We start from the raw sequence: 24,458 nt of genomic DNA on the forward strand, positions 1-24,458 counted from the left end.
ATTCAGTCGTTATGTAAAAGTGGCCAAACTATGTTCTTGTTTCAGGTAACAGGGATAACAGTTGTTGTACTAATGATTTAAATCGAACATCAAACATATTTTTCGTGGCAAAGAAAAGGCTTTGAAATGATTTGAATAAAACATGTTTCCTCCGAACACCTAAATAAGACTGTCATTAGGTTACATTATGTTTTGTATTTCTTTCGATAGGTCTAGCAGACCTCTTTTGTTTTTTTTTTTTGGTTTTTTTTGTCTTTTTGTAAGAATTTATGTATGTGATAAAGCGTACTTAGTGCGATTGAATGATGCAAGCCTATTTATCATGTTTTTTTTGGTTTTTTTTTGGAAAACCGCTAAAGAATGGCTACTTACTAAATATTCCCAAACGAATATTGATCTGTTTGCTTAATTGATTGCTGAAAATTACGGCGGGAGTGTAGTATCCACAATTGAAATGTGCGACATTGACATTCCATATCGACTCATAATGGCTTACTTAAAAAATTTGGAAGGGATTACTTCAAATTAATAATTTGGAAGCCTTGGTTTTAATAGCTAACCTACATGCAGGAACCCTCTATAATGCAAATCATTATTTAAAACACTCGCAAAGAGGTATCTTTTCGACTGGAAGATGAATAATTCATAAGCAGGCCTTTCTGCAATGTCGCTAGTATATATGAAATAGATAGTTCACAATTGGGAAGCTGAAATTATACCTTTTGTCGAATAGTTCTGCTCTCAACCGACCCTTATTGTAAATTTCTAGATCGGAGTCAAACAATGAGACAGACTCAACATTATCATATTTATCAAAGGTGGGATGTTCTTTCTGTTAAGTTAAGGCGTTAGTCAACAAATTTGAATTATTTAGTAAAAGGATTTGATTAATTTGAGTTTGCGAATATACATACTTTCAGCAAAACCAAGGCGTTTCAAGCGGAATCGAGCAAGGATTTGGTTTCTTTTATTTAATTATGCATAATTATATAGTATCAGTAAAAGTATCTAGTGTCTTTTACGGTGCGATGCAATAATGGGAAATTGAAATGGAAATTTTCAAAGTTGGCTTTCAGATTTATATTCTAAAAACTTGGAAAATCATTTTTTCTCTGACTAAAGATTCAACTATATATGCATTCTGTTGTATATTAAGTCGTTCTGAAGGAAATATAACAATTAAGCAACACTACAATTGCTCAATATAGATAATAAAAAAATAATCTAATCAGTAAGCATAAAAAACGTCTCGTTCAGCCAAAAATGATGTAAATGTATTTGTACAAATTGTACAAAATGGCAGACATCATTGCGCCTTGTCAATCTCATACTATAACTATCAGTAACATTGTAATAATAAATTATGAAAATGGGTGTAATTTACAGCCTGATATAAGCAAACTAGGTTGATTAATTTATGGTTCTTATAATTTGTGCATATAAACACTGATGTATGTGCCTGTCTTAAGCAACGCTCTTGTAATTCAGTGGTTTTCATTTATTGCTGTAGATCATTTTCTTTTTTTCTTGTAATTCTGCGGTTTTTATTTGTTGCTGTATATCATATTTTTCAACTTTTTTTGTTGCATATAATATATTTTTTTTCGTTTTGTTGTTTTGTACATAAATCATTAGTTTTTCTATTTCTAAATGTTTTACATTTGTCATGTTGTTGCTTTTTTACAGGTTTTTCTGATTGTCGAAGGCCGTACGATGACATATAACATGATAAGTTGATATCTATTACGCCATTTTGGTCTCTGGTGGAAAGTTGACAAAACATACATCAATGATACATGTATTTGATGTATCATGTGGTGTAGCTGAAATGCAAATACATGTATTTCTATACATGTGAGCGAGACCTAGGCATATTAATCTAATTTAATGTACATTAAAAGTGTAAATTTGGAAACAAAACACAAGCCGTCAAATGAATGATATATGAGGTGTAACTAATTTGCATATTACAAGTGCTTTTTTTAGGAATGGTTTATTGCCATATCTCGCATCTTTTCTTCCTTGTTCCCACTCACTTGGGATATTTATTGCAATCGCATTAGAATTCCAACTGATTTCTGCAGCTGCACTTACATCCTTTGATAACAGAGAGAGAAAAAGATAACATACTTTTTTTCAAATTCATAGTAATAATAAAATTGAGAATTGAAACGGGGAATTCTTCCATAGATATAAAGACTTGGTTTTACATTATTATTTTTGGGGCCCTTTATAGCTTGCCGTTTGGTGTGAGCCAAGGCACCGTGTTGAAGGCCCGACCTTGACCTATAATGGTATATACTATTATAAATTGTTATTTGGATAGAGAGTTGTCTCATTGGCACTCATCCCACATCTTCCTATATCTATTGGTTTTAAAGTAGCATAATTTTATCCTCTTTTTAACCATGCACAGGCACTTGTCTCAGAAAAAAATTTCCTATATACCTTATTGTGTTATAATAAGGTATATAGGAAATTTTTTTCTGAGACAAGTTTCTGTGTTTTTATCGGAGATGTTGTCAACCTTGCACGGAATATATCTTTTTGCTTTATTCATATGCACTTTCATGGATATACAATCTGTCTTTTTCTGTATCTTAGCATTGCACAAGGTCATTTTTTTCTCTAACTGTTCCTTTTACTAAATCCGTTGGATGTTGTATGTGTACTGATTATATATTTAGTATAAAATGCAGGATTTATTTAATTATTAGTGATGGAATTTGCACTAAGTGTCAGTAACTGCGAGTACACTCAAATCTGTACGTAGTGTCTTTTTTGTTGTTGTTGTGATGTACAAGTACCCGACCCCGTCAACCCTGTGTTTTTAAATTTGTAAGATGTATTTCCGTGTGTATCCATCTGATGAGTTAACCTTTCTCAGCTGATTTTTATAATCCTTCTTATGTTATACCGTTGCACCATTTTCCAGCTTAGGGGGGTTGTGATCCCGCTAGCATGTTAAACTCTTCCGCATTCTGTATGTACATGTATGTGCCTGTCCCAAATCTGGAGCCTGTAATTCAGTGATTGTCTTATATTGCTGTGTTACATATTTGTTTTTCGTTCATTTTTTATGCATTAAGCAGAATGATAGTTTTCTCGTTTGAATCGTTTTCATTTATGATTTCGGGGCCATTCATAGCTAACTCTGAGGTATGGGCTTATCTCATTGTTGAAAGCCGTACGGTGTCCCATACCTGCAAATTTTCTGTGTCATTTGGTCTCTTGTGAAGAGTTGTCTCATTGGCAATCATATCACATCTTCTTTTTTTACAACATATGCCTGATATAAGCAAAATTAACTAGGTTGATTAATTTATCATAAAATTATGGTTCTTAGTGCATGTAAACATGTATGTGCCTGTCTTAAGTCATGATTTTGTGATTCAGTGGTGTTTGTTTGGTGCTGTAAATCATATTTTTTTCGTTTTTTGCTGTATATCACATTTGTTTTCCGTGTTTTGTTTTGTGCATTAATCAGTTCATTAGTTGTCTTTTTGTAAATGTTTCACTTTTGTATTGTGGCCTTTAATAGCCTGCTATGCGGTATGTTTTTTGCATATTGTTTAATGCTGTACGATGACCTGTTACATGTAGTTGGTATCTTTCACTCCATAATTAAGGTGTCTCTGGTGGAAAGTTGACTTCAGTCAATCTTACCAAATCTTCTTATAAATCAACAGGAGAAAGTTCGACAAGTCATCGAAGTCAAAAATCAAAAGTGTATCTTATGATCATTTATAAAAAAAAAATGATAATGTGGATACAGTAGTCAGTCGTGTCTGTTTGGTCATTAGACAAAAAAGCGTTATCTTTCATCTTTTCTATCTAGACTTCGTCAATCAATAACAGTCATTAACGCGTTTGGAACTAACATTTCATATTTTGAGGGACGGAAAATTCACAAAACAAACATTTAGAAAGAAAACAAAAAAAAACGTATATCTTACCCCTTTCAACAATGACAAATGGTCGGTCAGTGCTTTTCGATTAGTAATTTTTCATTTTATATTTAAAAAGCCTTTTAAACTTAATTGCTTTTTAATTTCCCCCCGTACTGATGACTAATTAAAATGTAGTTTAAAAAAAAATTAAGATGTTGAGGTCTTTGGGGTTTTTTTTGCCTTTAAGAGATAGTCGTCGCTTAGCCAGTCTTCACTTTTCATTTAAGTGACTGCTTTCGATTTGCATTACATAATGTATCCGTATATATTTTAAGACAAGTTACATGCAATCTTATATTGATGACTTGATCACCTTTTGTTTCATTTACTTTGTATCACTAAAATTATTTTAGTCTGACACATGTAGTTATAGTTTTTCTTACGTGGTCCAATTGCAACAGCTTTACACTGTTTTCAATTAATAGAAAAACAGCTCTTGATAATTCTGATTCTGTCCACCACAAACCAACGGACAATAATAACCAATTTTATAAATAACATTTTGATGTTTCTGATTTTGTGTGATCATTCAGATAGACAAGACAGCTATTGGCACATAACCAGGTCCTGAAGTCGGATATAGTTAGTTATTATGTTCAATCAAGTGACAATCTTAAAGTTAGACCTCATTGTACAAATGCATGTTTCACAAATGAATTATACAAGTCAGTACAGCGTCTTTTAAAACAGGAGTTTAATTTGTAATAAAACAATAAAGCAAAGAAGTTTATTATTTTGTATTGCCATCATCATATATGTCATATAATCCAATAGAACTGGAAGCAGATCCAACAGCGAATGCCATTGGTTGACCTGATGGGGACATAGTCTCATCCATGTACCTGAAAAAGAAGAGAGAATACATATTGAATTGTACACAAAAATAGTACACAAAACACGCAATTGTATAATATGTATGTGTTATGATAGATCTAATAGATAAAATCAGGTATGTGTACATGTTATTAACCATGTTTCAATATTTCAATATTATTCTTCTAGTATCTAAAGTATAAAACAGCATTATCGACGAGTAATTTCTAGTTTTTGGTGTAAATCTCGTTCTTTTTTTATTTGGGAGTAGGGAGTCAATATACTATTTTGAATGATAGGAGACACTTTTAGTAAACCATAATGTTTGAAAAATTTTCCAGAATTTGATTACAAAACAGCAAAATTTCAGCTTTTAACCAATTTCTGGTCGAATTGATTCTTTTTCATTTTATAACATGACGTCATCATACACTGCTGCCATAAATATCTGGGAGTAACTTCTCTGGTGGCTCCAAATTTTTTTCTCTTTTTCACACTTACTCCTGAAATATCCTGCACCTCCTGTGGTTTCAAACTACTTCAACGTTTAAACAATCTTTTTATTATTATACAAACAACAATACGGGAACATTAAATAGAATTCTTCATTAACACAAATCATATTTAAAAGAATAAAATGAAATAACGTAGTACCAACTCTTAAATATAAGAAGATGTGGTATGAGTGCCAATGAGATAACTTTCCATCCAAGTCACCATTAGTAAAAAGGAAACCATTATTTGTCAAAGTACTGCCTTTAACACGCTCACACCGAACATGAAACTATGAAGAACCCCAAAAAAATTGGTGTAAAAATGAACCATTCAAACAGGAAAACCTTAATAAAAGCATTAATTACATACCCAACATCAGTAATTAAAGCATCACCAGCTTGGTTACTGTTGTATAGATTGTTCCATGTTTGACTGGTACCTCCTCTACGATGTACTGACTGGAATGACAAAGCTGTACCCACAACGTTGTACACATATATAAATCCAGATCGTGATGCTGTTACCATTACTGGGGCGCCATTAAATGAACCGATATCGAGAGCTGTTGGTTCAACACCCTGGGAAAAAAGTTATTTTTGAAAGAAATTCAGGACAAATAATAAAAAAAGTATTTTCTCGTACTTTGAAATCCTGCGAATATCTCAGACTACATTCAGAAAATATTTAAGTGAACAACAATATGATGGCTGACATTAGAACTTGTGTTACAGTACGTAAGGATCTTGTTATTCTGTTCATAACAAATCGTTGTCAAACATATATTTAATTTGCAAAGTGATTTTTTTTATTAATGGCACATTCTCTATTTATGCAGAATGATATTCTTTCCATTATAGTTCAGCAAAAACTTGTTTAAGTCTGACATTTATAAAAATAAAGAACGCAACACTCGATTGAAGGGCACTAACCTAGTAAGTATCAAAAATGTATTTTCTGGACATAATACATACTCGCTATAATTAATAGTAAAGATGTGCCTTCAGTACTTTCTAGTGTGAAAATAGTTGCACCAAAAAAAGTAGCATTTTGTTTACAAAAATAGGCGCTCGTTTAAAAACAAAACCCATTTACATGTCATCACCGGATAAATTCCTTTATTCTAAAATTAGATATACATTTACCATTCACTTATTTCATTCATGATGGTAGCTTTGTGATAATGCAAAAAAAATGGGGGAGGGCTTTTACCATGTTTAAATAACAGATCGGATAAAAACCAAAGCAGTTTAGTTATATTTACATAGTCATCTGATCTGAGATCCATTTCTCCTGATGGGGATAAGTTTACATTGTTGGTCTCCCCATTGAAGGTGATTGGATATTTGTTCATAGCTTCTCTCTCTAAATCATCTCCAGTATCGTATACACGCTGGAATGTTACAGAATTCCACATGGCAACACTACGACCACCAAAAGAGTGAGGATATTGTATTAGTTGTTGGTTGTTGTTCAGACCATCGTCAGTACCAATATGTAAACGTCCTGTAGAAAGAAATTGAGAACACATGAATTTGTAGTTTTCTTCTCTCATTTGTTTTTGTCCACTGCTAATATATATCATCTGTTTCATACTGGTAAAATAGGATCTGTGATTGCGAATTGTTAACACTTCTTTTTACCTCTAAATCCGATCATTTTTTATCTTTAATTTATCAATATTTAATTTCAGTTTCCAATCAAAGAAATATTTATAAAATGTTTAATGACCCAATTCAAACATGGTATAAAAAAAGATGAAACCACATGAATTTTATCATAACGAATTAATAAAATTGAGAATGGAAATGGGGAATGTGTCAAAGAGACAACAACCCAATCATAGAACAGACAACAGCAGAAGGTTACTAATAAGTCTTCAATGCAGCGAGGAAACTCCTGCACCCGGAGGCATCATCCAGCTGGCCCCTAAACAAATATATATACTAGTTCAGTGATAATGGACGTCATACTAAACTCCAACTTATACACAATAAACAAAAATTAAAAATCATGCGAGACTAACTAAGGCCAGAGGCTCCTGACTTTGGACAGGCGCAAAAATGCGGCGGAGTTAAACATATTTTTTGAGATCTCCCCCCTCCCCCCTATACCTCTAGCCAATGTAGGAAAGTAAACGCATAACAATACGCACAGTCAAATTCAGATCAAGTTAAGTAAGTCAGCGTCCGATGTCAGAAGAGGTAACAAAAGAAAATAACTTATTTACTAGTATTTTATGGTATAAAAACCTCCGGATTAAGATTTGTTCGCTCTTAAAAGAGAATTTAATAATCCAAAAAAAAGTACAAAGCTGAAAAGCTTTTCGGACCCAAAGTTCCGAAATGCTTTTGCAAAATTCTAACGTAATTTAATATAATTTATTTCTGGAAAAGAAAGTATCCCTACCTAAATCGGCATCATTATTAATCTTTGCTAAGACATCAGCTCCAACTAAAGCTTCATCTATTTGTCCAGCTAAAATCAAATAAGATATGTTAATTAAATGTGCAAGAGAAATTGCAGTTCTACAATCAGCTCATCATAGATACAAGAATTTAAAACTGTACGCCAGACGCGCACCAAGTCTAACAACCACTTATCAGTTGTTGTCTAATCAATTATGATCGTCATGGTCCAACTTGATTTTTGACTTTTAATTCTGTTTTCTATCTTGTGAGTGACGTAATCTTTTTTTTAATATCACAAAGCTATCATTCTGATTATTGATCATATTTCCACGAGTAAACCGCCGGGCAGGTGTCTCAATAAAGAATACTCTTCGTTCTCAAATATCTGTTCATCCTACCAGTTTTAGTTGAAACAGTATTTATTTATAAAAAATTGCAAGAACAAATTAAAATGTCAATTGTTCTTGAACAATTGAGAGGTCTTTCCTTTTGTAATGTAGTAAGGTCTTTCCCTTTTGAAAAAGGAAAGACCTTAATAAACAAACGAAATACAGTAAGGACTTTCCATTAAGAAAGGAAAGACCTTAAATATTACAATGTTACACGAAGTTCAAATAAGAGTCAGTTTAGAGTGCGGTTCCGATAGCTGTCAACTAATGCTAATTTGTAAGAGGGATTTTTGGTATTTCAATTCTCCGCGGCCGGATACTAATAAGTAAAAGGGACGGTTAAGTAGAAAGAATATAATAATTCATCACTAACTTCTATGATAACTAGTTCGTTGTCTAAACAGTGATATAAACATTTTCATCGTTGAAGGCGTTTTGATTTCTTTTCATTTTTCTGAGTCGTTGCAATTGATTACTCTCACATTGGTGGATATCCTGGAAACCTACCATTTCTTAAAGCACGTGCCCTCATTCCATCTGAAAATTCGTATCCGTCATTTGCCAAGGTCCACTGTTTCATAGCACCGGTATTAGCAGTAAGTAGGTATCCCTGGCCATTGATAACTCCGTATTTAAGATCACGTGGTTGATAAAAAGAATATATGTGATGACGTTTCATATTTGGCCCTGAAAATATTAGAATACATTAGTACACTTTTTTTAACTGATGGCATATTGCTTAATTATTCATTAAAATGGAATTAAAACATATATCAATCTTGATGAAGTTTTTAATATAATTATTTTATATTTATTTGTGTATTCAAAATAAAATGTTGACTTCTAATTATCTTTTTAGGGGATTTATTTTTGTTATAATTAGTCACTGATCCCTAGCATTGACGTTTACCGTGCATACATTTAATACGATTTGTATCTGTATCTTATCTTTAGTTAACTTATATGTGCGTTTATTAGAACATAATTATATATTTGAATGGTAAAGGTCATTGACGAAAGCGACAAAAATTGTTAATAAAAAACACAAATTCACCTCCATCTCTGTCGCTAGCATCCATATCGAAACTAGTCCAGTTTTTGACACCGAGGGGATAAATATCTATGAACTGGTTATTTGTCAAGTCAAACTTAAGAATGGCATTGTTTTCCTGCAATCAAAATGTATGATTAATATTACGAAATAACATTAAAGGTAAATTTACAGGTTTTTCTGAAAAATACAATGTCTCCTTTTCAGGGAAATTATATTTCCCCACCAAAATCCTTGTCAACCTACACAAACTCGTCCAGAATGGGCATGAAAGATAAGCTATAGCCACTTGACGATAAACAATACAGGCAACGCTAGTATACCACTGTCCAATAGTCATAATTCGATAAGGCAAAAACATATTCTGGAAACAAAATAAAACCTAGGGAAACACATCAACTGTAAGAGGAAAACAACGAAACAACAGAAACACTGAACTGCAACAAAAGGAAACGCCAGAATAAAAAAAAACGGACTATAGATAACAACTGCCTATCCTGACTTGGTACATACCATGGCTAGCCAAACCCCCCGCTTATATTTCAATGTGAAAAAATGACAACATAACGTGACAAGAATACCGTACAAACAAAAGAGAGAACACTCAGCACAGGGAAGTACATAAAAAGTAATAAAATAGTACATTATAACATGCAAACCGTAAAAAAAACAACTGTATCTCCCAATAAATTAAGACAGCATTACAGGACACCACACATAAATATAAACTTCGCTTCACATGAATTTGAAAATTACTTTTTTTTTTTATTTTTGTGACATTTATATTATCAAAGATAAGTTTCTAAAAAAAAAAATATTAGGTTTATTTATAGACACGTACAAGTATATTACATTTGGATTGAGTTTGTTATGGTGTTACATTGTGTATTTCTAACCATATAAACAAGCCACATATCTTATCAATCACAAAGCATTGCAGGAATGACGTTCTGGGAATAAAACTGTTACATCGAGATATCCACTGTTTAAATATTAAGACAACAGTAGTTTAACGATGAAAAAATATCCTAAATCAATAGAGAAGACAGAATCAAGGTTAAAAACCAAAATTTAGGAAATTGCATGTACTCAAAACGAAGTGGAATTGGATAGGACAACATCTTAATTAAGCTCCTTCATCTATGCATGTATTCCCACCATGCGAATTCAATCTCGGACAAAATTTCACAGTCCGAAGACCGACACAATTTATTGGTCAACCAATTCAAGATGGTGACCGAAAATGCATGTAGTGTCGATTTCAGTAGTTCTTCCTCATAACACTGTTGGAGCAGTATTGTGTAACATACACGAGCTAAACGTATTAATTGAGATATATAAACTTCATATGATAAGTCGGGTAGTTACTGCTGAGAAATGTGAACTATTAAAATCATCATGTATGTCATAGATTTTGGATTAATGTCGTTATTTTGTGTCAGTATCGAGGAAAAGTTTCAAGATATGAAAAAAGCTTCCTGGTTAAGGATGTACTCTTAATCTTAACTTCAATGGGATATATAACGTACATGTAAGCACACATTGCTATGTCAATTATTGAGTGACAGCTGGACATCAGCAGTTTATATGAAAGTAGAACTTTGCAAGCTGCCAAATATTAAGCCTGGAATCTTAGATGAGGTTTTAGAACCCATTTGAAACCCTACTTCTGTTGAAATAAAAATTCACCAATTTCTACAAATATGCTGTCGATCAAAAAGTTCAACATTTTAATATTGTTTGGTATATTAGTTGTTAGCATCAGTGTAGTAAGAAAATAAGAAAATGCCTGTACAAAATCAGGAATTTGCAGTTGTTGTCCATTCGTTTGACGTGTATGAACTTTTGATTTTGCCATTTGATAAGGGATTTCCCGTTTTGATTTTATCTTGGAGTTAAGTATTTTTGTGATTTTACTTTTTCATCACAAAGTAAAATCTATAGACCGGTCGATCCTGTTCCGTTAACGATACAATCATCCAGCAAATGAACGAGATTATTTTATTGTTGCATTTGTTTTTAAATGAACTTAAAGGAAAAAAACAAATGATTTAAAGGTCTATCCGGAAAGTAAAAATTGATCTGTTATACCGGTGTATGATAATTACCATAACACATTTTTTTGAACTGTTATGCAAAAACACTTACTTGTAATGATATATAAGCGTATCGACCAACGTCATCAATAGCAACAGATTCTGGCTCTAAATCTTTAGAAAACGACCCCTCAATAGAAGGATTAGCAGTGCTGTCTCCTCTGAATACGTATCGTACACCCTTTGAAACATATTCAAGAACTCTGCAATCAAGGTAGATGATAAATAGGACATTTAAGTAGAGTGTATTTGTCCTTTTTAAAGACGTTTAAATATATTCAAAAACAAAAATAATAGAATAAAACATTGTTTGAATTATTAAAATCATTAGTTGCTATAACATGCACAAACATGGCGCATTCAACGAAAATGCAAAAATAAATACGAAATTATTCCCGATACTGAAACATTTACTGAAACGTGCATAAGACAAAAATGTTGATAACCTAGGACTTTGCCTCATATAAACCAACATATAATAACCATTTAAATTCATGTTGACCACGTTTTGGTTGTGCATATGCATTGCTGTTCTTTATGAAGTACGACGTTGAAAAGTGTCCAGTTTCTTAATAAGCGCTTGATGGGGTTCGTGTTGCAAAGTCAATTTTCTTTGTAGTGATTTGTAGACTGCTGTTTGTCTTTTTATTGTTTTTGCTTGATTGTTATGAAATTCTCCGGTTTCTGTTCGATTTGTAACTTTTGGCACTTTATTCGGTATCTTCAATCGCTTTTGAATGCCATTTTGTTCATACTTTTTCATTCTCAAAACTGTACATACCTGTTGTCAAAACTTTGGAAATTGACGTTAATCTCTGGTGGAAAACCTTGGTCATTTCTTACAATAATGGTCATTGAACCCTGTGGATCATTTACAACACCATTTAGAAGTCCAAGTTTTCCTTCGTTCACAACCACCAAACGTGAACAATCGTTGTTGAAAGCCATATCTTTTGGGTATGAACCAACTATAGAGCAAAAACAAAATCAATAAAATTAGCGGGAAATATTCATTACATATATAATACAACATTTCTATTTTCTATCTGTAACGGATTAGTATTTTTCGTTATTCCGATATATTAGGTGATTCGTTTTGCATTTGGAACAGTCATCAAGTTTGATGGTTGGTTGATAATTTATACTTTAAAGATTCTGGATTATATATATACCACATTCATTTAGCCATGAAAGCTTGAGAAAGTTTAAGTCATGCAAATACCTCATTCCTTTTTGAAATGACATGTTTACGGTCTTGACTGCTGTAGTTTATAATGGTATAACTTACTTAAATTTTTTAAGTCAAACCTACCTGCTAGACGACCAAGCATAGTTAAGGTATTATCATTTTTAGTGAATGGTAAAAATAGCTCTACATGTCCAATAGACACCTTATTGTTACTGGCAATTGAAACAGCTACTGTGTCTGAGCATACTTGTACATCTGTAATTTCACCATCTCCAGCACTATTAAATTCATGTGTATAACGTATGGCTGGTGTGTCCGGATCTGTAAGCTCAATTATGTGCATCAAATTTGTACCAGTTCCTGTGAAAAGTAAATATCAATGTTGTCATATCTTTATATATTTTGCGTCTGTGGTGTTCAAACACTGTTTGTTTGCTTTTAATTCAATAATTCTAATATTTAAAAAAAAAAAATAAAAAAATCATAATTTGTTTACCAAACTAAAAGTAATAATATCTGCTGTTTCTCAGCGACATATATTGATGGACGTATCACAGATAATCATAATAATGTACGATGATATCATCCGTATGTATTAAATCAGAAATTTAAATAGTGTAACTGTAATCTATAATGCGGTCCAATTTAGATATACATGTAATGTTTGGTAGTTCAGATCTTCCTCTGACCTTACTCAATTTGACATGTTTTGTAATTTTGCCCATGTTTTCCTCTGCTTTAATCTGACATGTGTTTTTGAACGCACTCTTGGTTTCCTTTCTCTCTTTTTAACATGTGTTAATGTATGGTGTGAATTAAAATAACACAAAGAAAGGCTTCATCCTCTTAATCCAGACTTACCAATAACATATAACATTCTAGTTGGAGCATGATACCTGGCTTTTGTAGCTCCATTTCTCCCAAATCCAAATGTTCCGGCAGTATTGTATGGGAGTCTGACGTATCCTCTTTCTCGAAACTGTAGGATACTCAGCACGAAAGGTGTTGATAGAAGAAAAATTATTAATGACCTCATGATTGGTGACCTACAAGAACATATCAATTTTCAATAGTTTTTAATATTAAACCCTATGATTTCAAATTACAGACAAGACTAAAGGGATCTGCTGGATCGTAATTGATAAAACAGCAACAGTTTGGTCCATCGTTTTAATTAATTGAGAATACCCACACTCTAACACCCACACACAAACACATACGCAATCAAACATTCGATTAGAAATGGGGTTCCTTATATGTTGCTATACTTTACAAAAGTAATAATGGAAGAAAAGAATCGTTTACATAAGTACTATTTTGAAACACGTTTCTAAACCTAAACCTTCTAGAAAATAATAAAATAATAATACTTTTAATAATTTTTGAGATTAGTAAAAATGTAGATGTATAATTCTTACCTAGTTAGTTTGTTCTAACGATATTCTATAGCCCAGGAAAACGGTCACCCTTGAGACACGACAGCTTGGTTGTGACCTTCTTTTAAGTAAATTTAGGCACTATCTGATAAAGATATACATGATGTGACCTCATATAGACAAAATTACTATCAAAATATTATAAAATTCTTCATTGAATATATAACTGACTGAGGCATGCTCAAAAATGGTATTTAATACAATTGATCGTGCATTGACCTAAAGGAGATCGATTGAGTTTTTTATAAACAAGGCATCGACTACCAAAAATGGGTCATTTTAAGAAACTTAGATAATATGAAAATAAATGAAATCACTATTTTCCTAATGTCATGACGGTTCGATGTGCTTTTCTTGATTTATCTACATCAGGAAACTAAACACTGTTTTTAAAACGTGTGTGTGTGTGTGTGTGTGTGTGTTTCTTCAAACTATATCAGTCAATTTAATGCACATATGAGCTCAAATAAATATACAATGCAGCAACTTGTTAACTTGTTATAATCTAAATTTGTAAGCAATCACTTGGGGACCAGTTCATGTAGATATATTATCTCTTTGTGTATTGAAGTCAAAGCATACTTGCATAGCCATGGCTACAAAATATGGATATATATATATATGACACGTTCAATTTTTGAAAAAAATCCAAAAATATATTTGGTAGTGTTTTCTAAAGGCATTTTACTGAAGTACATATGTATATAACATGGCAGATTGGTTTTAATTTGAGACGATTACAGTAACTATGCTAATCTAAGTTCGAATTTGACATGAGCTTAAATCTTGTTTAACATGTATATATCTACTACATTCAGACGATTTGCAACGTGAATGTGTCAGTTATTTAATTGATCTAGATTTGACTTCAGGTTGCCGTCAGTTTATTCGAAGATACCAGTAGGTGAATCAGTTCATTGTACAATGTGTGACAAATAAAGAACTGAAACAGATAACGACCTTTTGTCAATAAGTTACTGTTCTTTTATCATCCCTGTGTGCACATGCTACTTGTTTGGTTTATTACTATTTTGATCTAAGCGTCACTGATGAGTCTTATGTAGACGAAACGCGCGTCTGGCGTATTAAATTATAATCCTGGTACCTTTGATTAAGACTGAAATAAATGGTTTGAATTAATGATGATGAATAATTTACGAAGGGCTTTTCCTGTATTGATAATTTTTAATAAGAATGCGAATCTGCGTAAAAAATATATGGTTCACTTAAGAGAGTTAATAACGGAAATGTAAAACTCTCTTAGGTCGACTTTACTAATCACAAAAGCAACACGACGGGTGCCACATGTGGAGCAGGATCTGCTTACCCTTCCGGAGCACCTGAGATCACCCCTAGTTTTTGGTGGGGTTCGTGTTGTTTATACTTTAGTTTTCTATGTTGTGTCGTGTATACTATTGTTTTTCTGTTTGTCTTTTTCATTTTTAGCCATGGCGTTGTCAGTTTGTTTTAGATTTATGAGTTTGACTGTCCCTTTGGTATCTTTCTTCCCTCTTTTACTAGGGTGACAAATATAAATCAGAAATACCAAAGCATTAAGTATACCACAACTCAGAAAAAGAAAAAGTTGACAACGCAGTAGATTTAAAGCAAATTAACAAAGTCAAACAACAGTACACAAAACACAATATAAAAAACGAAAGACGAGGCAGCACAAACCACTGTAAAAACTGAGTGTATCAGGTGTTCCGGAAGGACAAGCAGATCCTCCTCCACATGCATTTTTCCTATTGTGATTTATGATTCTTACACAAGCAATAAAAAATCGAAAATAAATTGTGACGAACTGACTGTTCAGAATGGTACCATGATTTATTTATGATTTTCGTACGCTGCAAACTAGACAGCAAAGATGAACAATAGGAAATCGCTTCGCCATAACAGGTTACTGTGATCTATCCTTATCAGTTGGTACTCTGTTAAACCTAATTTCTACAAAGTTTGGTAAAATATATGAATATAAATAAGTATAACAAAAATAACTAACTCTAAGTAGTTATTTAAATTTGCTGTTACAATATGTTGAAAATTATTATAAATTAAGGAATGGATCTCCCTCATGCAAAGCTCTGATTCCTTTCACGGATTTGGCTATACTTTTTGGACCTTTAGGATTATAGCTCTTCATCTTTTATATAAGCTTTGGATTTCAAATATTTTGGCCACGAGCATCACTGAAGAGACATGTTTTGTCGAAATGCGCATCTGGTGCAAGAAAATTGGTACCGTTAATGTTATTAAATTCCAAACTCCCCGGCAGTTCCAGTTCCGATCCGAGTACGGGTCCGCATACTACTCTACATTGATGGAGTAAAGGAAAATAGTTCCGGAACGGAAACGATCACTGTCCGGAGTTTGATTTAATTCCAAAAGGGAGAAGACCATAAAAACTGACATCATAATAAACATTGAACTTTATCAACAAACGGAAAGAAGGGAAAATAACTGTCTTATTCCTGACTTGGTACAGGTATTATCCGAAGAAAAAGGTTAAACCTGTGTTTATAGCCATTTAAATCTCCATTTGTATGGCAGTTGTTTATAGTTCAGTTATTATGACAAAATTGTTGTAAACATGTTTGTGTATTTGTTTGTTGTTTAGCCTTTAATGTCCGCAGTTGAACTAGTTATAATGTGCGTTTCAGCTTGAAGATAAAGATTTTGACTTGTAAATAAGACGATGATAATGGTTTCTTAATATCAACCATCTCAACATTTTCGACATGTAAAGTGACCTTTTATTCTACTGATTTGAAATGGTTTTCAACAAATGAATTTTAAAGTTTTATCAATGGAAAAAGATTTTTTTTTATCAATATATCAATGTATGTCCTAGAATATGTACCTATAAGTTCTTTCAGAAAAAAATCATTTCATGAACTTTCAGAAATTTTACAAATACAAAAGCTTCGAGTATTTCAATAACAAACTGCATAATGATACGATATGCAAAGATTTTACTTGAATGAAACATAAAATACGATTCTTTGTCGGCTCATTTTGCATTTCCTGCAACATGATTCTCAAGTCAAAACCTTTTTCGTTCGACACCTTCCTATAAGGGGTCGTTAAACGGACTTATTTTTAAGCAGAAATATAATTTCATAGTCGAAAATTATTCCATATGTACTAGTGTCATTCTGGTATTATGAGTGTTCATTTCTTTTCATTTACGGATTAATAAGTCGTAAAAACAAAACGCATGACGTTGACGATTACGATGACGGCGATGAAGACGACGGATGATGATGTATTATAAATATCAACAAATGTAATGATTCATTACATACTGCAAAATTTTATTTTAGGTTAGCTTTGTTACCCGGATTTATTTTCGTTTAATCGATTGATGACCTTTGAACAGCGATATACTACTGTTGCCTTATTTAGATAAAGTATGAATAAAACAAATTCAATCAGGAAACTTGAACTTTACTTTGTTTTATTTAGTGATTTTTCATTTTTTTTCAATGCATTGCTGAGATTTGATTTGTTATTTATTAAACTCTTTTTGGAGTTAATTATCGAAAAAAAAGTCTTGAAAAACACCAACTGTTACTGTTCAAACTTGTTTATGTTTCATTTAATATTTTCATGTATCTTTTTTCATTTGCTAACATGCAATCATATCATATTTCTAAACAGATGCTACAAGTCTACCATCCAAAGCGAATTCTTCATATGTTTATGGCAACGGTCTTCATTTTGGTGGCTAAGCTAGTAAGACAAAAAAATTACAAACATGAAATTTGTTGTGCTCATGACAAGTCTGGTTTGCTGTGGAAATGTTGTTTTGTGTCATGGTAAGTTAAATATATGATTTACAAACAAAAATTTAAAACGTAAAAAACACAGGCAAGGGTATTAATTTAAATATTTATTGCACTATACTTGCTTAAATGATTTTTTTTTTGTTTATCTTATTTGCGGGAAATGCAAATTTTAGACAACACTAATATCCTTTTAGTTCTTTATAAGAAGCCTGAAATACATGTAAATATACATATAGATAACTGTGTCCATATTATGTGGCACTCTTAAACTCGTGTTCACGTGCATACTTACTGACATTTTTTTTTATGAAACTAGCAGCGAAAACTTCAAACCACTCTTTATGTTTACCATTTTTATTTTTGGGAATCTAAACCTCATCCCTGTTGTTTCTTTCTACAACTATTTACCCACAAAAGTTTTTATAAAAAACATATTAGAATTCTTATTGTTATACTGTGAATTTACACATTTTTTTACCTGTGTTTAATTGTTCAGAAAAAGAAATAATTGAAGATTTACTGAATATTATCATCAAACTGAAGGCAGTAAAGAAGAATGGAAGTTATGGAGTAGGTAATTACGCGTTTACTTAGCAATACCATATGTTTGTCATGATGAAGAGAAAACCAATAGTAACAAATATGTTAGAATGTGATAGGCACAAAAGTTAGTATAGTGAAACACTGGATAAAGATTGAACATAGTGAAACACTGGATAAAGATTTAACTTGTGGTATATTTGCAATTTATTCCTGTCAAATTCCAGACATTGTTTGTGGTTTAACTAAATATACAAACCTTGTTTCGTCGCATTAAATTTCCAGCAAACCGATCGATTCATTTTGCGAAACCTATGAATTGCTCTAAAAAAAATATTTATTACTTGTTCTTCATCTCTTTATGTAACAACCTTATTTAAACAATGTCTTTGTCTCGTTTAATTTGTATTTTGCTCGGTCAAGCCATTCTATCTTAACAAGGGTAAAGGATCTGATCTCAATAGCATCGATTATTAAGGAGACGTTTTTATAATTCAAAATGTGTGGCAAATGTCAAAATATCGATATGACAAATATATTTATCAATATGAATGTTTGATGAAAATTTACAAGTTTACAAATTACGAATATGAATGTAGACTTATCTTTATCCGAAAATATTAATGATAAGAACGTTGAATGGCAATATAGATTGCCATATGTCAATGTAATGAAGTCATCGAAACAACATCTGATAAACAAATTTAATAATACTTTTAGATATTTGGATGATATTTTGGCTCTCAATAATGACGACTTCAGTATGTATATTAAAGAAATTTATCCTGTTGAACTTACTTTAAATAAAGCTAATACTAACAATGACCACTGCCCTTTCCTCGATCTTGATATCTATATCACTAACGGAAAGCTGTATACTAAAATTTATTATAAAAGAGATGATTTTTCAATTCCTATCGTTAATTATCCATTTTTAGATGGTGACGTTCCTTTGTCACCATCTTACGGTGTTTATATATCTCAACTTGTACGATTTTAACGAGAGAAATTTATGTATTACTGAAAAATTATTACACCAGGGTTTTCGATATCACAAACTAGTCAAAACATTTACTGAATTTTATCATCGGTATAAGGACATCATTCGTAAATATAGCTCAACATGCAGACCTCTTATACGTTCAGGTATTTCACATCCAATTTTTTATGGAAATATAGTTCTTTATAAAGCACAAAGGTGTCAGTATTCACCTCAAAAACTAACAAAACCTTTGAATAGACTTATTAAGAAGGGATATAGTTACGATACTGTTGTCAGGTCATTAAAGATTGCATATTTTGGCGTTAATATTGATTCACTTATAGGGTCTTTGCATCGGAACTAAACACATTTATTCAAAAACCAGTTGTTGGCATGACACGGGTTATGTTCTTCTCATATATGTTATGATAGTCTGTTGTTATTTATGTATTATTATCATTTTGTTTATTTTCTTTGGTTACATCTTCTGACATCAGACTCGGACTTTTCTTGAACTGAATTTTAATGTGCGTATTGTTATGCGTTTACTTTTTTAGAGGTATAGGGGGAGGGTTGAGATCTCACAAACATGTTTAACCCCGCCGCATTTTTGCGCCTGTCCCAAGTCAGGAGCCTTTGGCCTTTGTTAGTCTTGTATTATTTTAATTTTAGTTTCTTGTGTACAATTTGGAAATTAGTATGGCGTTCATTATCACTGAACTAGTATATATTTGTTTAGGGGCCAGTTGAGTGACGCCTCCGGGTGCGGGAATTTCTCGCTACATTGAAGACCTGTTGGTGACCTTCTGCTGTTGTTTTTTTTCTATGGTCGGGTTGTTGTCTCTTTGACACATTCCCCATTTCCATTCTCAATTTTATCATAGATGAATATATATGAAACACTCTCACTGAGGGACACAACTAATAAGCTAGGCACTTTTTAATACAAAGTACAAGCTAAAATATTTATTTATCCTATTCTTACAGCTCGATTATCTGTTCCGGCTTTTACTGTTACGTTGTCAAAGCATTTGACTCCACAATTCAATCAGATAATAAAATTTGAATCAGTGAAAACCAATATTGGCGGACATTACTCTCCTAGTACTGGAATATTTACAGCACCAAGGAACGGACTTTATATGATATCTGCAACAATAAGACCTAATGGGTCCGCTTATCTGCATTGTGAGATACAGGTCAATGGTGAGATGAAAGAAAAGCTAGTTGGAACCAGAGGCTCAACAGGAACTGCAAACGCCGTTTTACAGTTAAAAAAGGGAAACAAGGTGTTTATTAAAAAAAGATCACCGTAGTGGGGAAAATATGATGGGAAAAGATTGGTCAATGTTTTCAGGATATTTTATTGCATAGTTTTCTTTTAATTTTGGATTAATAAAATATTTCAAAATGCTCATGATGTTGTTTCTTTTTTTATTATTAAATGAACTAGCAAATGTTGTCTGTACGCGTCCGTTATTTCGCTTTTTTAATTTACACAATGTGCGGTTCTATGTAGACCAGTCTTCAAATTTGACAAACATATGTAACGTCACGGTACCTAAATTGCACCGAGTACCAAAATTGCACCTATGCAACAAAAACAGCTGAGAGAAATTCTTAAAAGTTTTTTTTTGAGACTAAAAAAATTGTATTTGGATTATTTGACATTATCCACGTCTTAGGAAATAGATGAATATATTCAAATATACATTGTACGACTTTGATCCCCGCAGAGCTATAGAAAAACTGTACATTAACGGGTGGTGTTACACGGACTCTTTTTAGATGATACACGGACTCTTTTTAAATGTTACACGGACACTTTTTATGAATAGAATCACTCGTGCATGATCAGTGAGTTCATGGGCACTTTAGCTTTCAATTAGATTTGAATTTTTTTGGTTCACCGACTTATTTCCTGTCTTTTTATTGAACAAAATATTTACGTTAGCATCAATATCTTTTTTCAAACATTTCCAGTAAAATACTATTCATATCAGTACCCTAAGGGATTAGACATTCAACTTCAACGGGGGGAGGGTATGGTTTTCTTCTAAAAAAGATATTTTGATCCCAAATTTTATTAGAAAAAAATTATTATGGTCAAGCAGATGAATCATTAATGTTTTGCATGATTCCTGATTTTCCGAATACCGTAAACAGTGCTTATTTAAACAAAAACATTTGGGTGATGGTGTTGAAAAGTAAATACAAATGTAGTTAATATATTCAAAAAAGAACATACAACCCCCTTTATGAAGCAAAATATTCGGTCAATAAATGTTTTCTTTAATATATGGACATGAACAGTATTATGGACAATGCTGAAAGTAAAGAAATGATGATACTGACGCGTATATTTCAATAAAATAAGACAGGAAATAAGTAAATAAGAATCAAATCTTATCAAAAGATAAAATCCCTATCAACTCACCAATGCACGATTGATCCTATACACAAAACGTGTTCATGTAATACACGTCTAAATAAGCAGCAAATCTAGAAGAAAATCATTCAACTTATGACATCAATTTTGGGCGTTAAGCTGCGATTGGATCATAATGTAACACGTGTTTAATCCCGATCAACACTTGCAGATCTAGAGACGACAAGCATGAATTAAAAAAATTAAAGTATATGCCTGAATTTATAGCATATTAAGACAAAATCCATTTTTTCATAAACATTTCATTCACTTATGAAGTAGAAAATTCATCTTTTGATACATTTATATTGTTATCGAATTTATATCCAGTTCCAAATCCAGGACAAAACAGAGGGGGGCAACTTTGTGTCCCCATTTAAATGCATTGATCATGAAAAAGGTTGTTCTAACCCCCGGGACCCATCACCACTGAATATTAAATTCATATATTTGGAATCAAACGCGCGATTTTTACGATTTTTGTAAAGGGGGATGGGGGATGGAATGGCACATCCTGCATTTTTTCTTCAAAAATAAAGATCACAGCCTGTTTATTTTAAAATGAATTACCCCCTCTCCCCCCTCTTTTTTTATCAAATTATTAGATTCCTGATTTTTTTCTCTTGAAAAAAAATCTCGGTTGAAGGGAAATGAAAAAAATGTGTTTATACTATATCTTACATTTACTGCTTAATGGCTATCTAAGTTTCTCAAATATTTAGTCTTGCAAAATGTATTATTACTTTCTTGAAACGTCGTACAATAGTTATCAAAGGTACCAGGATTATAATTTAATACGCCAGACGCGCGTTTCGTCTACAGAAGACTCATCAGTGACGCTCAGATCAAAACAGTTAAAAGGCCAAACAAATACAAAGTTGAAGAGCATTGGGGACCCAAATTTCACAAGTCAGATAAAAATCAAAAGTAACAAAAGAAACAGGCCGGTAACAACCAGCCGAATAGTTTTTCTGCACTTCTAGCTAACGCCTCGGACCTTGACCTGACTACTCGTGTAGAAAAACTATCCGGCAACGGTTGTTACCGGTCTGTTTCTTTGTTACCTATGTATTTTGTCTAATACCTAAACTATGTGGAAATCATCTATCCCATCGAACTAGAGATAAAGGATACTACAGATACATTAAAATCTGCCTCATATCTTGACTTACATCTAGATATTGACAATGAGGGGCGATTGAAAACAAAACTTTACGACAAAAGAGATGATTTCAGCTTTCCAATTGTGAACTTTCCATTTCTTAGAAAAAACATTCCAGCAGCACCTGCGTACGGGGTATATATCTCCCAATTGATACGATATTCCCGTGCTTGCATTTTCTTATCATGATTTTCTTGATAGAGGGTTGCTGCTCACAAGGAAGCTATTAAACCAAGAGTTCAAATGGTGAAGTTGAAATCATCCCTTCGTAAATTTTACGGACGCCATCACGAGTTGGTTGACCGTTATGGAATAACCATTTCACAAATGATATCGGATGTTTCTTGCGTCGTAACTACAATCCCCTTCCCTTTCATATATGTGATCTACCGAATTAGACTATTTACCGGATTTGTTATCACATAAGCAACATGACGGGTGCCACATGTGGAGCAGGATCTGCCTATCCTTCGTGTTGTTTATTCTTTAGTTTTCTATGTTGTGTCATGTGTACTCTTGTTTGTCTGTTTGTCTGTTTCATTTTTAGCCATGGCGTTGTCAGTTTATTTTCGATTTATGAGTTTGACTGTCCCTTTGATATCTTTCGTCCCTCTTTTAAACGTTCACAATTTATATCAACAGATGAAGCTTTCATGGGAAAAGAAAAATGTACGATAACGCCGCCATGCGACGTTCACAAAAAGTCATCTTTTAAAAATGAACAACACAAATATGTTACAAACATCCATTTTTAGAAAAGTGAATAGTCAGCTTGTACTAAAGTCAAATTGTTCTAATTATTCGGAAAAATAAAACAAAACATCTGTTATTCGATTTTTAATGATGTGAATTAAAGCATGGATGCAATTTAGGTACTCCTCATTACGGAATCATGGATAGTTTGGAGGTCGATTCAAACCCATTGTTCCATGACTAAATATGATAAAAAAAATCAAATTGGCGTACCTATATAATAAAGAAAGATACAGCTACAAAATAAACACAGAATGGACATTTATGTTTTGATCATAAAACAACGTAGGTAAAATAAAATGTCATAATAGGTGCAATTTGGGTACCGTTACGTTAGTGGTCTTAAGTTATAAGACTCTAATCCCAAAAACTAATCTCATTGGCATATGATCAACATCTTCTTTCTTCACATATAGAGCTGAGAAACATTTGAAAAAAACTCTCTTGAACAGATTTGTGAAAGGGTTTAATTAACCTTTCTGATTCTAGCGTCACTAATGAGTTTTTTGTAGACGAAGCATGCGTCTGGCATACAAAATCTAAAGCCTGGTTTATATGATGAGTTTATTCTTATGCCAAACGATGAATCATTTGAACTGAACTTAACAACTTTCTTTGTTGCAATTTTACTATTCAAGATTCAAATGAAAGATAAACCCATCATATTTTCGTCAATATAAATTTAAAAAAAAATAAAAAAATGATTTTTTTTTTATCCAATTATGTCATCCGCTCATATGTGTTTAAAGTTTACCATATTGTATACAAAACAAAAACAAGTTAAATCTCAAAATTACTGAACTCAAAAGCGAAAGTCCCTAATTAAATGTCAAAAGACAATCATTCTTATCAATTACATGAAAAATAATCAAAAACTTGATTAACAATGTCTAGTTTATTTTGAATTTATAAAACATTATATGGTAAAAAAAAATAGACTTAAATTATTCGTTATTTGAGAGCATTACAACTTCA

General features: G+C 32.3%; 2 protein-coding genes across 2 annotated transcripts; one reads left to right on the forward strand and one right to left on the reverse strand.

The window, feature by feature from the left end:
* Positions 1 to 4,663: 4,663 nt before the first annotated feature.
* LOC139520200 (mesenchyme-specific cell surface glycoprotein-like) lies at positions 4,664 to 13,944 on the reverse strand. Its single transcript, XM_071312673.1, has 11 exons — positions 13,810 to 13,944; positions 13,253 to 13,437; positions 12,515 to 12,751; positions 11,984 to 12,170; positions 11,255 to 11,405; positions 9,110 to 9,224; positions 8,563 to 8,742; positions 7,665 to 7,733; positions 6,520 to 6,761; positions 5,628 to 5,836; positions 4,664 to 4,792 (listed from the first exon to the last, which is right to left on the reverse strand). Exons 2-11 carry the CDS (start codon positions 13,425 to 13,427, stop codon positions 4,681 to 4,683), a joined length of 1,677 nt encoding a protein of 558 aa, XP_071168774.1. The 5' UTR covers positions 13,428 to 13,437; positions 13,810 to 13,944; the 3' UTR covers positions 4,664 to 4,680.
* A 3,565-nt stretch (positions 13,945 to 17,509) lies between these two features.
* LOC139520202 (complement C1q subcomponent subunit C-like) lies at positions 17,510 to 20,555 on the forward strand. The gene is made up of 3 exons (XM_071312674.1): positions 17,510 to 17,648; positions 18,115 to 18,192; positions 20,128 to 20,555. Exons 1-3 carry the CDS (start codon positions 17,588 to 17,590, stop codon positions 20,454 to 20,456), a joined length of 468 nt encoding a protein of 155 aa, XP_071168775.1. The 5' UTR covers positions 17,510 to 17,587; the 3' UTR covers positions 20,457 to 20,555.
* Positions 20,556 to 24,458: the final 3,903 nt, after the last annotated feature.

This window comes from Mytilus edulis, chromosome 4, assembly GCF_963676685.1.
Source record: "Mytilus edulis chromosome 4, xbMytEdul2.2, whole genome shotgun sequence".
Lineage (NCBI taxonomy): Eukaryota > Metazoa > Mollusca > Bivalvia > Mytilida > Mytilidae > Mytilus > Mytilus edulis.

Excerpts from the sequence above, each read along its gene's own strand:
- LOC139520202 (XM_071312674.1), top strand. The coding sequence starts at position 17,588 with ATGAAATTTGTTGTGCTCATGACAAGTCTGGTTTGCTGTGGAAATGTT. Across the intron at positions 17,649-18,114 it reads AAATGTTGTTTTGTGTCATG|AAAAAGAAATAATTGAAGAT; the intron begins GTAAGTTAAATA and ends TTAATTGTTCAG. Across the intron at positions 18,193-20,127 it reads GAATGGAAGTTATGGAGTAG|CTCGATTATCTGTTCCGGCT; the intron begins GTAATTACGCGT and ends CTATTCTTACAG.
- LOC139520200 (XM_071312673.1), bottom strand. The coding sequence starts at position 13,427 with ATGAGGTCATTAATAATTTTTCTTCTATCAACACCTTTCGTGCTGAGT. Across the intron at positions 11,406-11,983 it reads TTCCAAAGTTTTGACAACAG|AGTTCTTGAATATGTTTCAA; the intron begins GTATGTACAGTT and ends CCTTGATTGCAG. Across the intron at positions 5,837-6,519 it reads ATCTCAGATCAGATGACTAT|GGTGTTGAACCAACAGCTCT; the intron begins GTAAATATAACT and ends CTTTTTTCCCAG.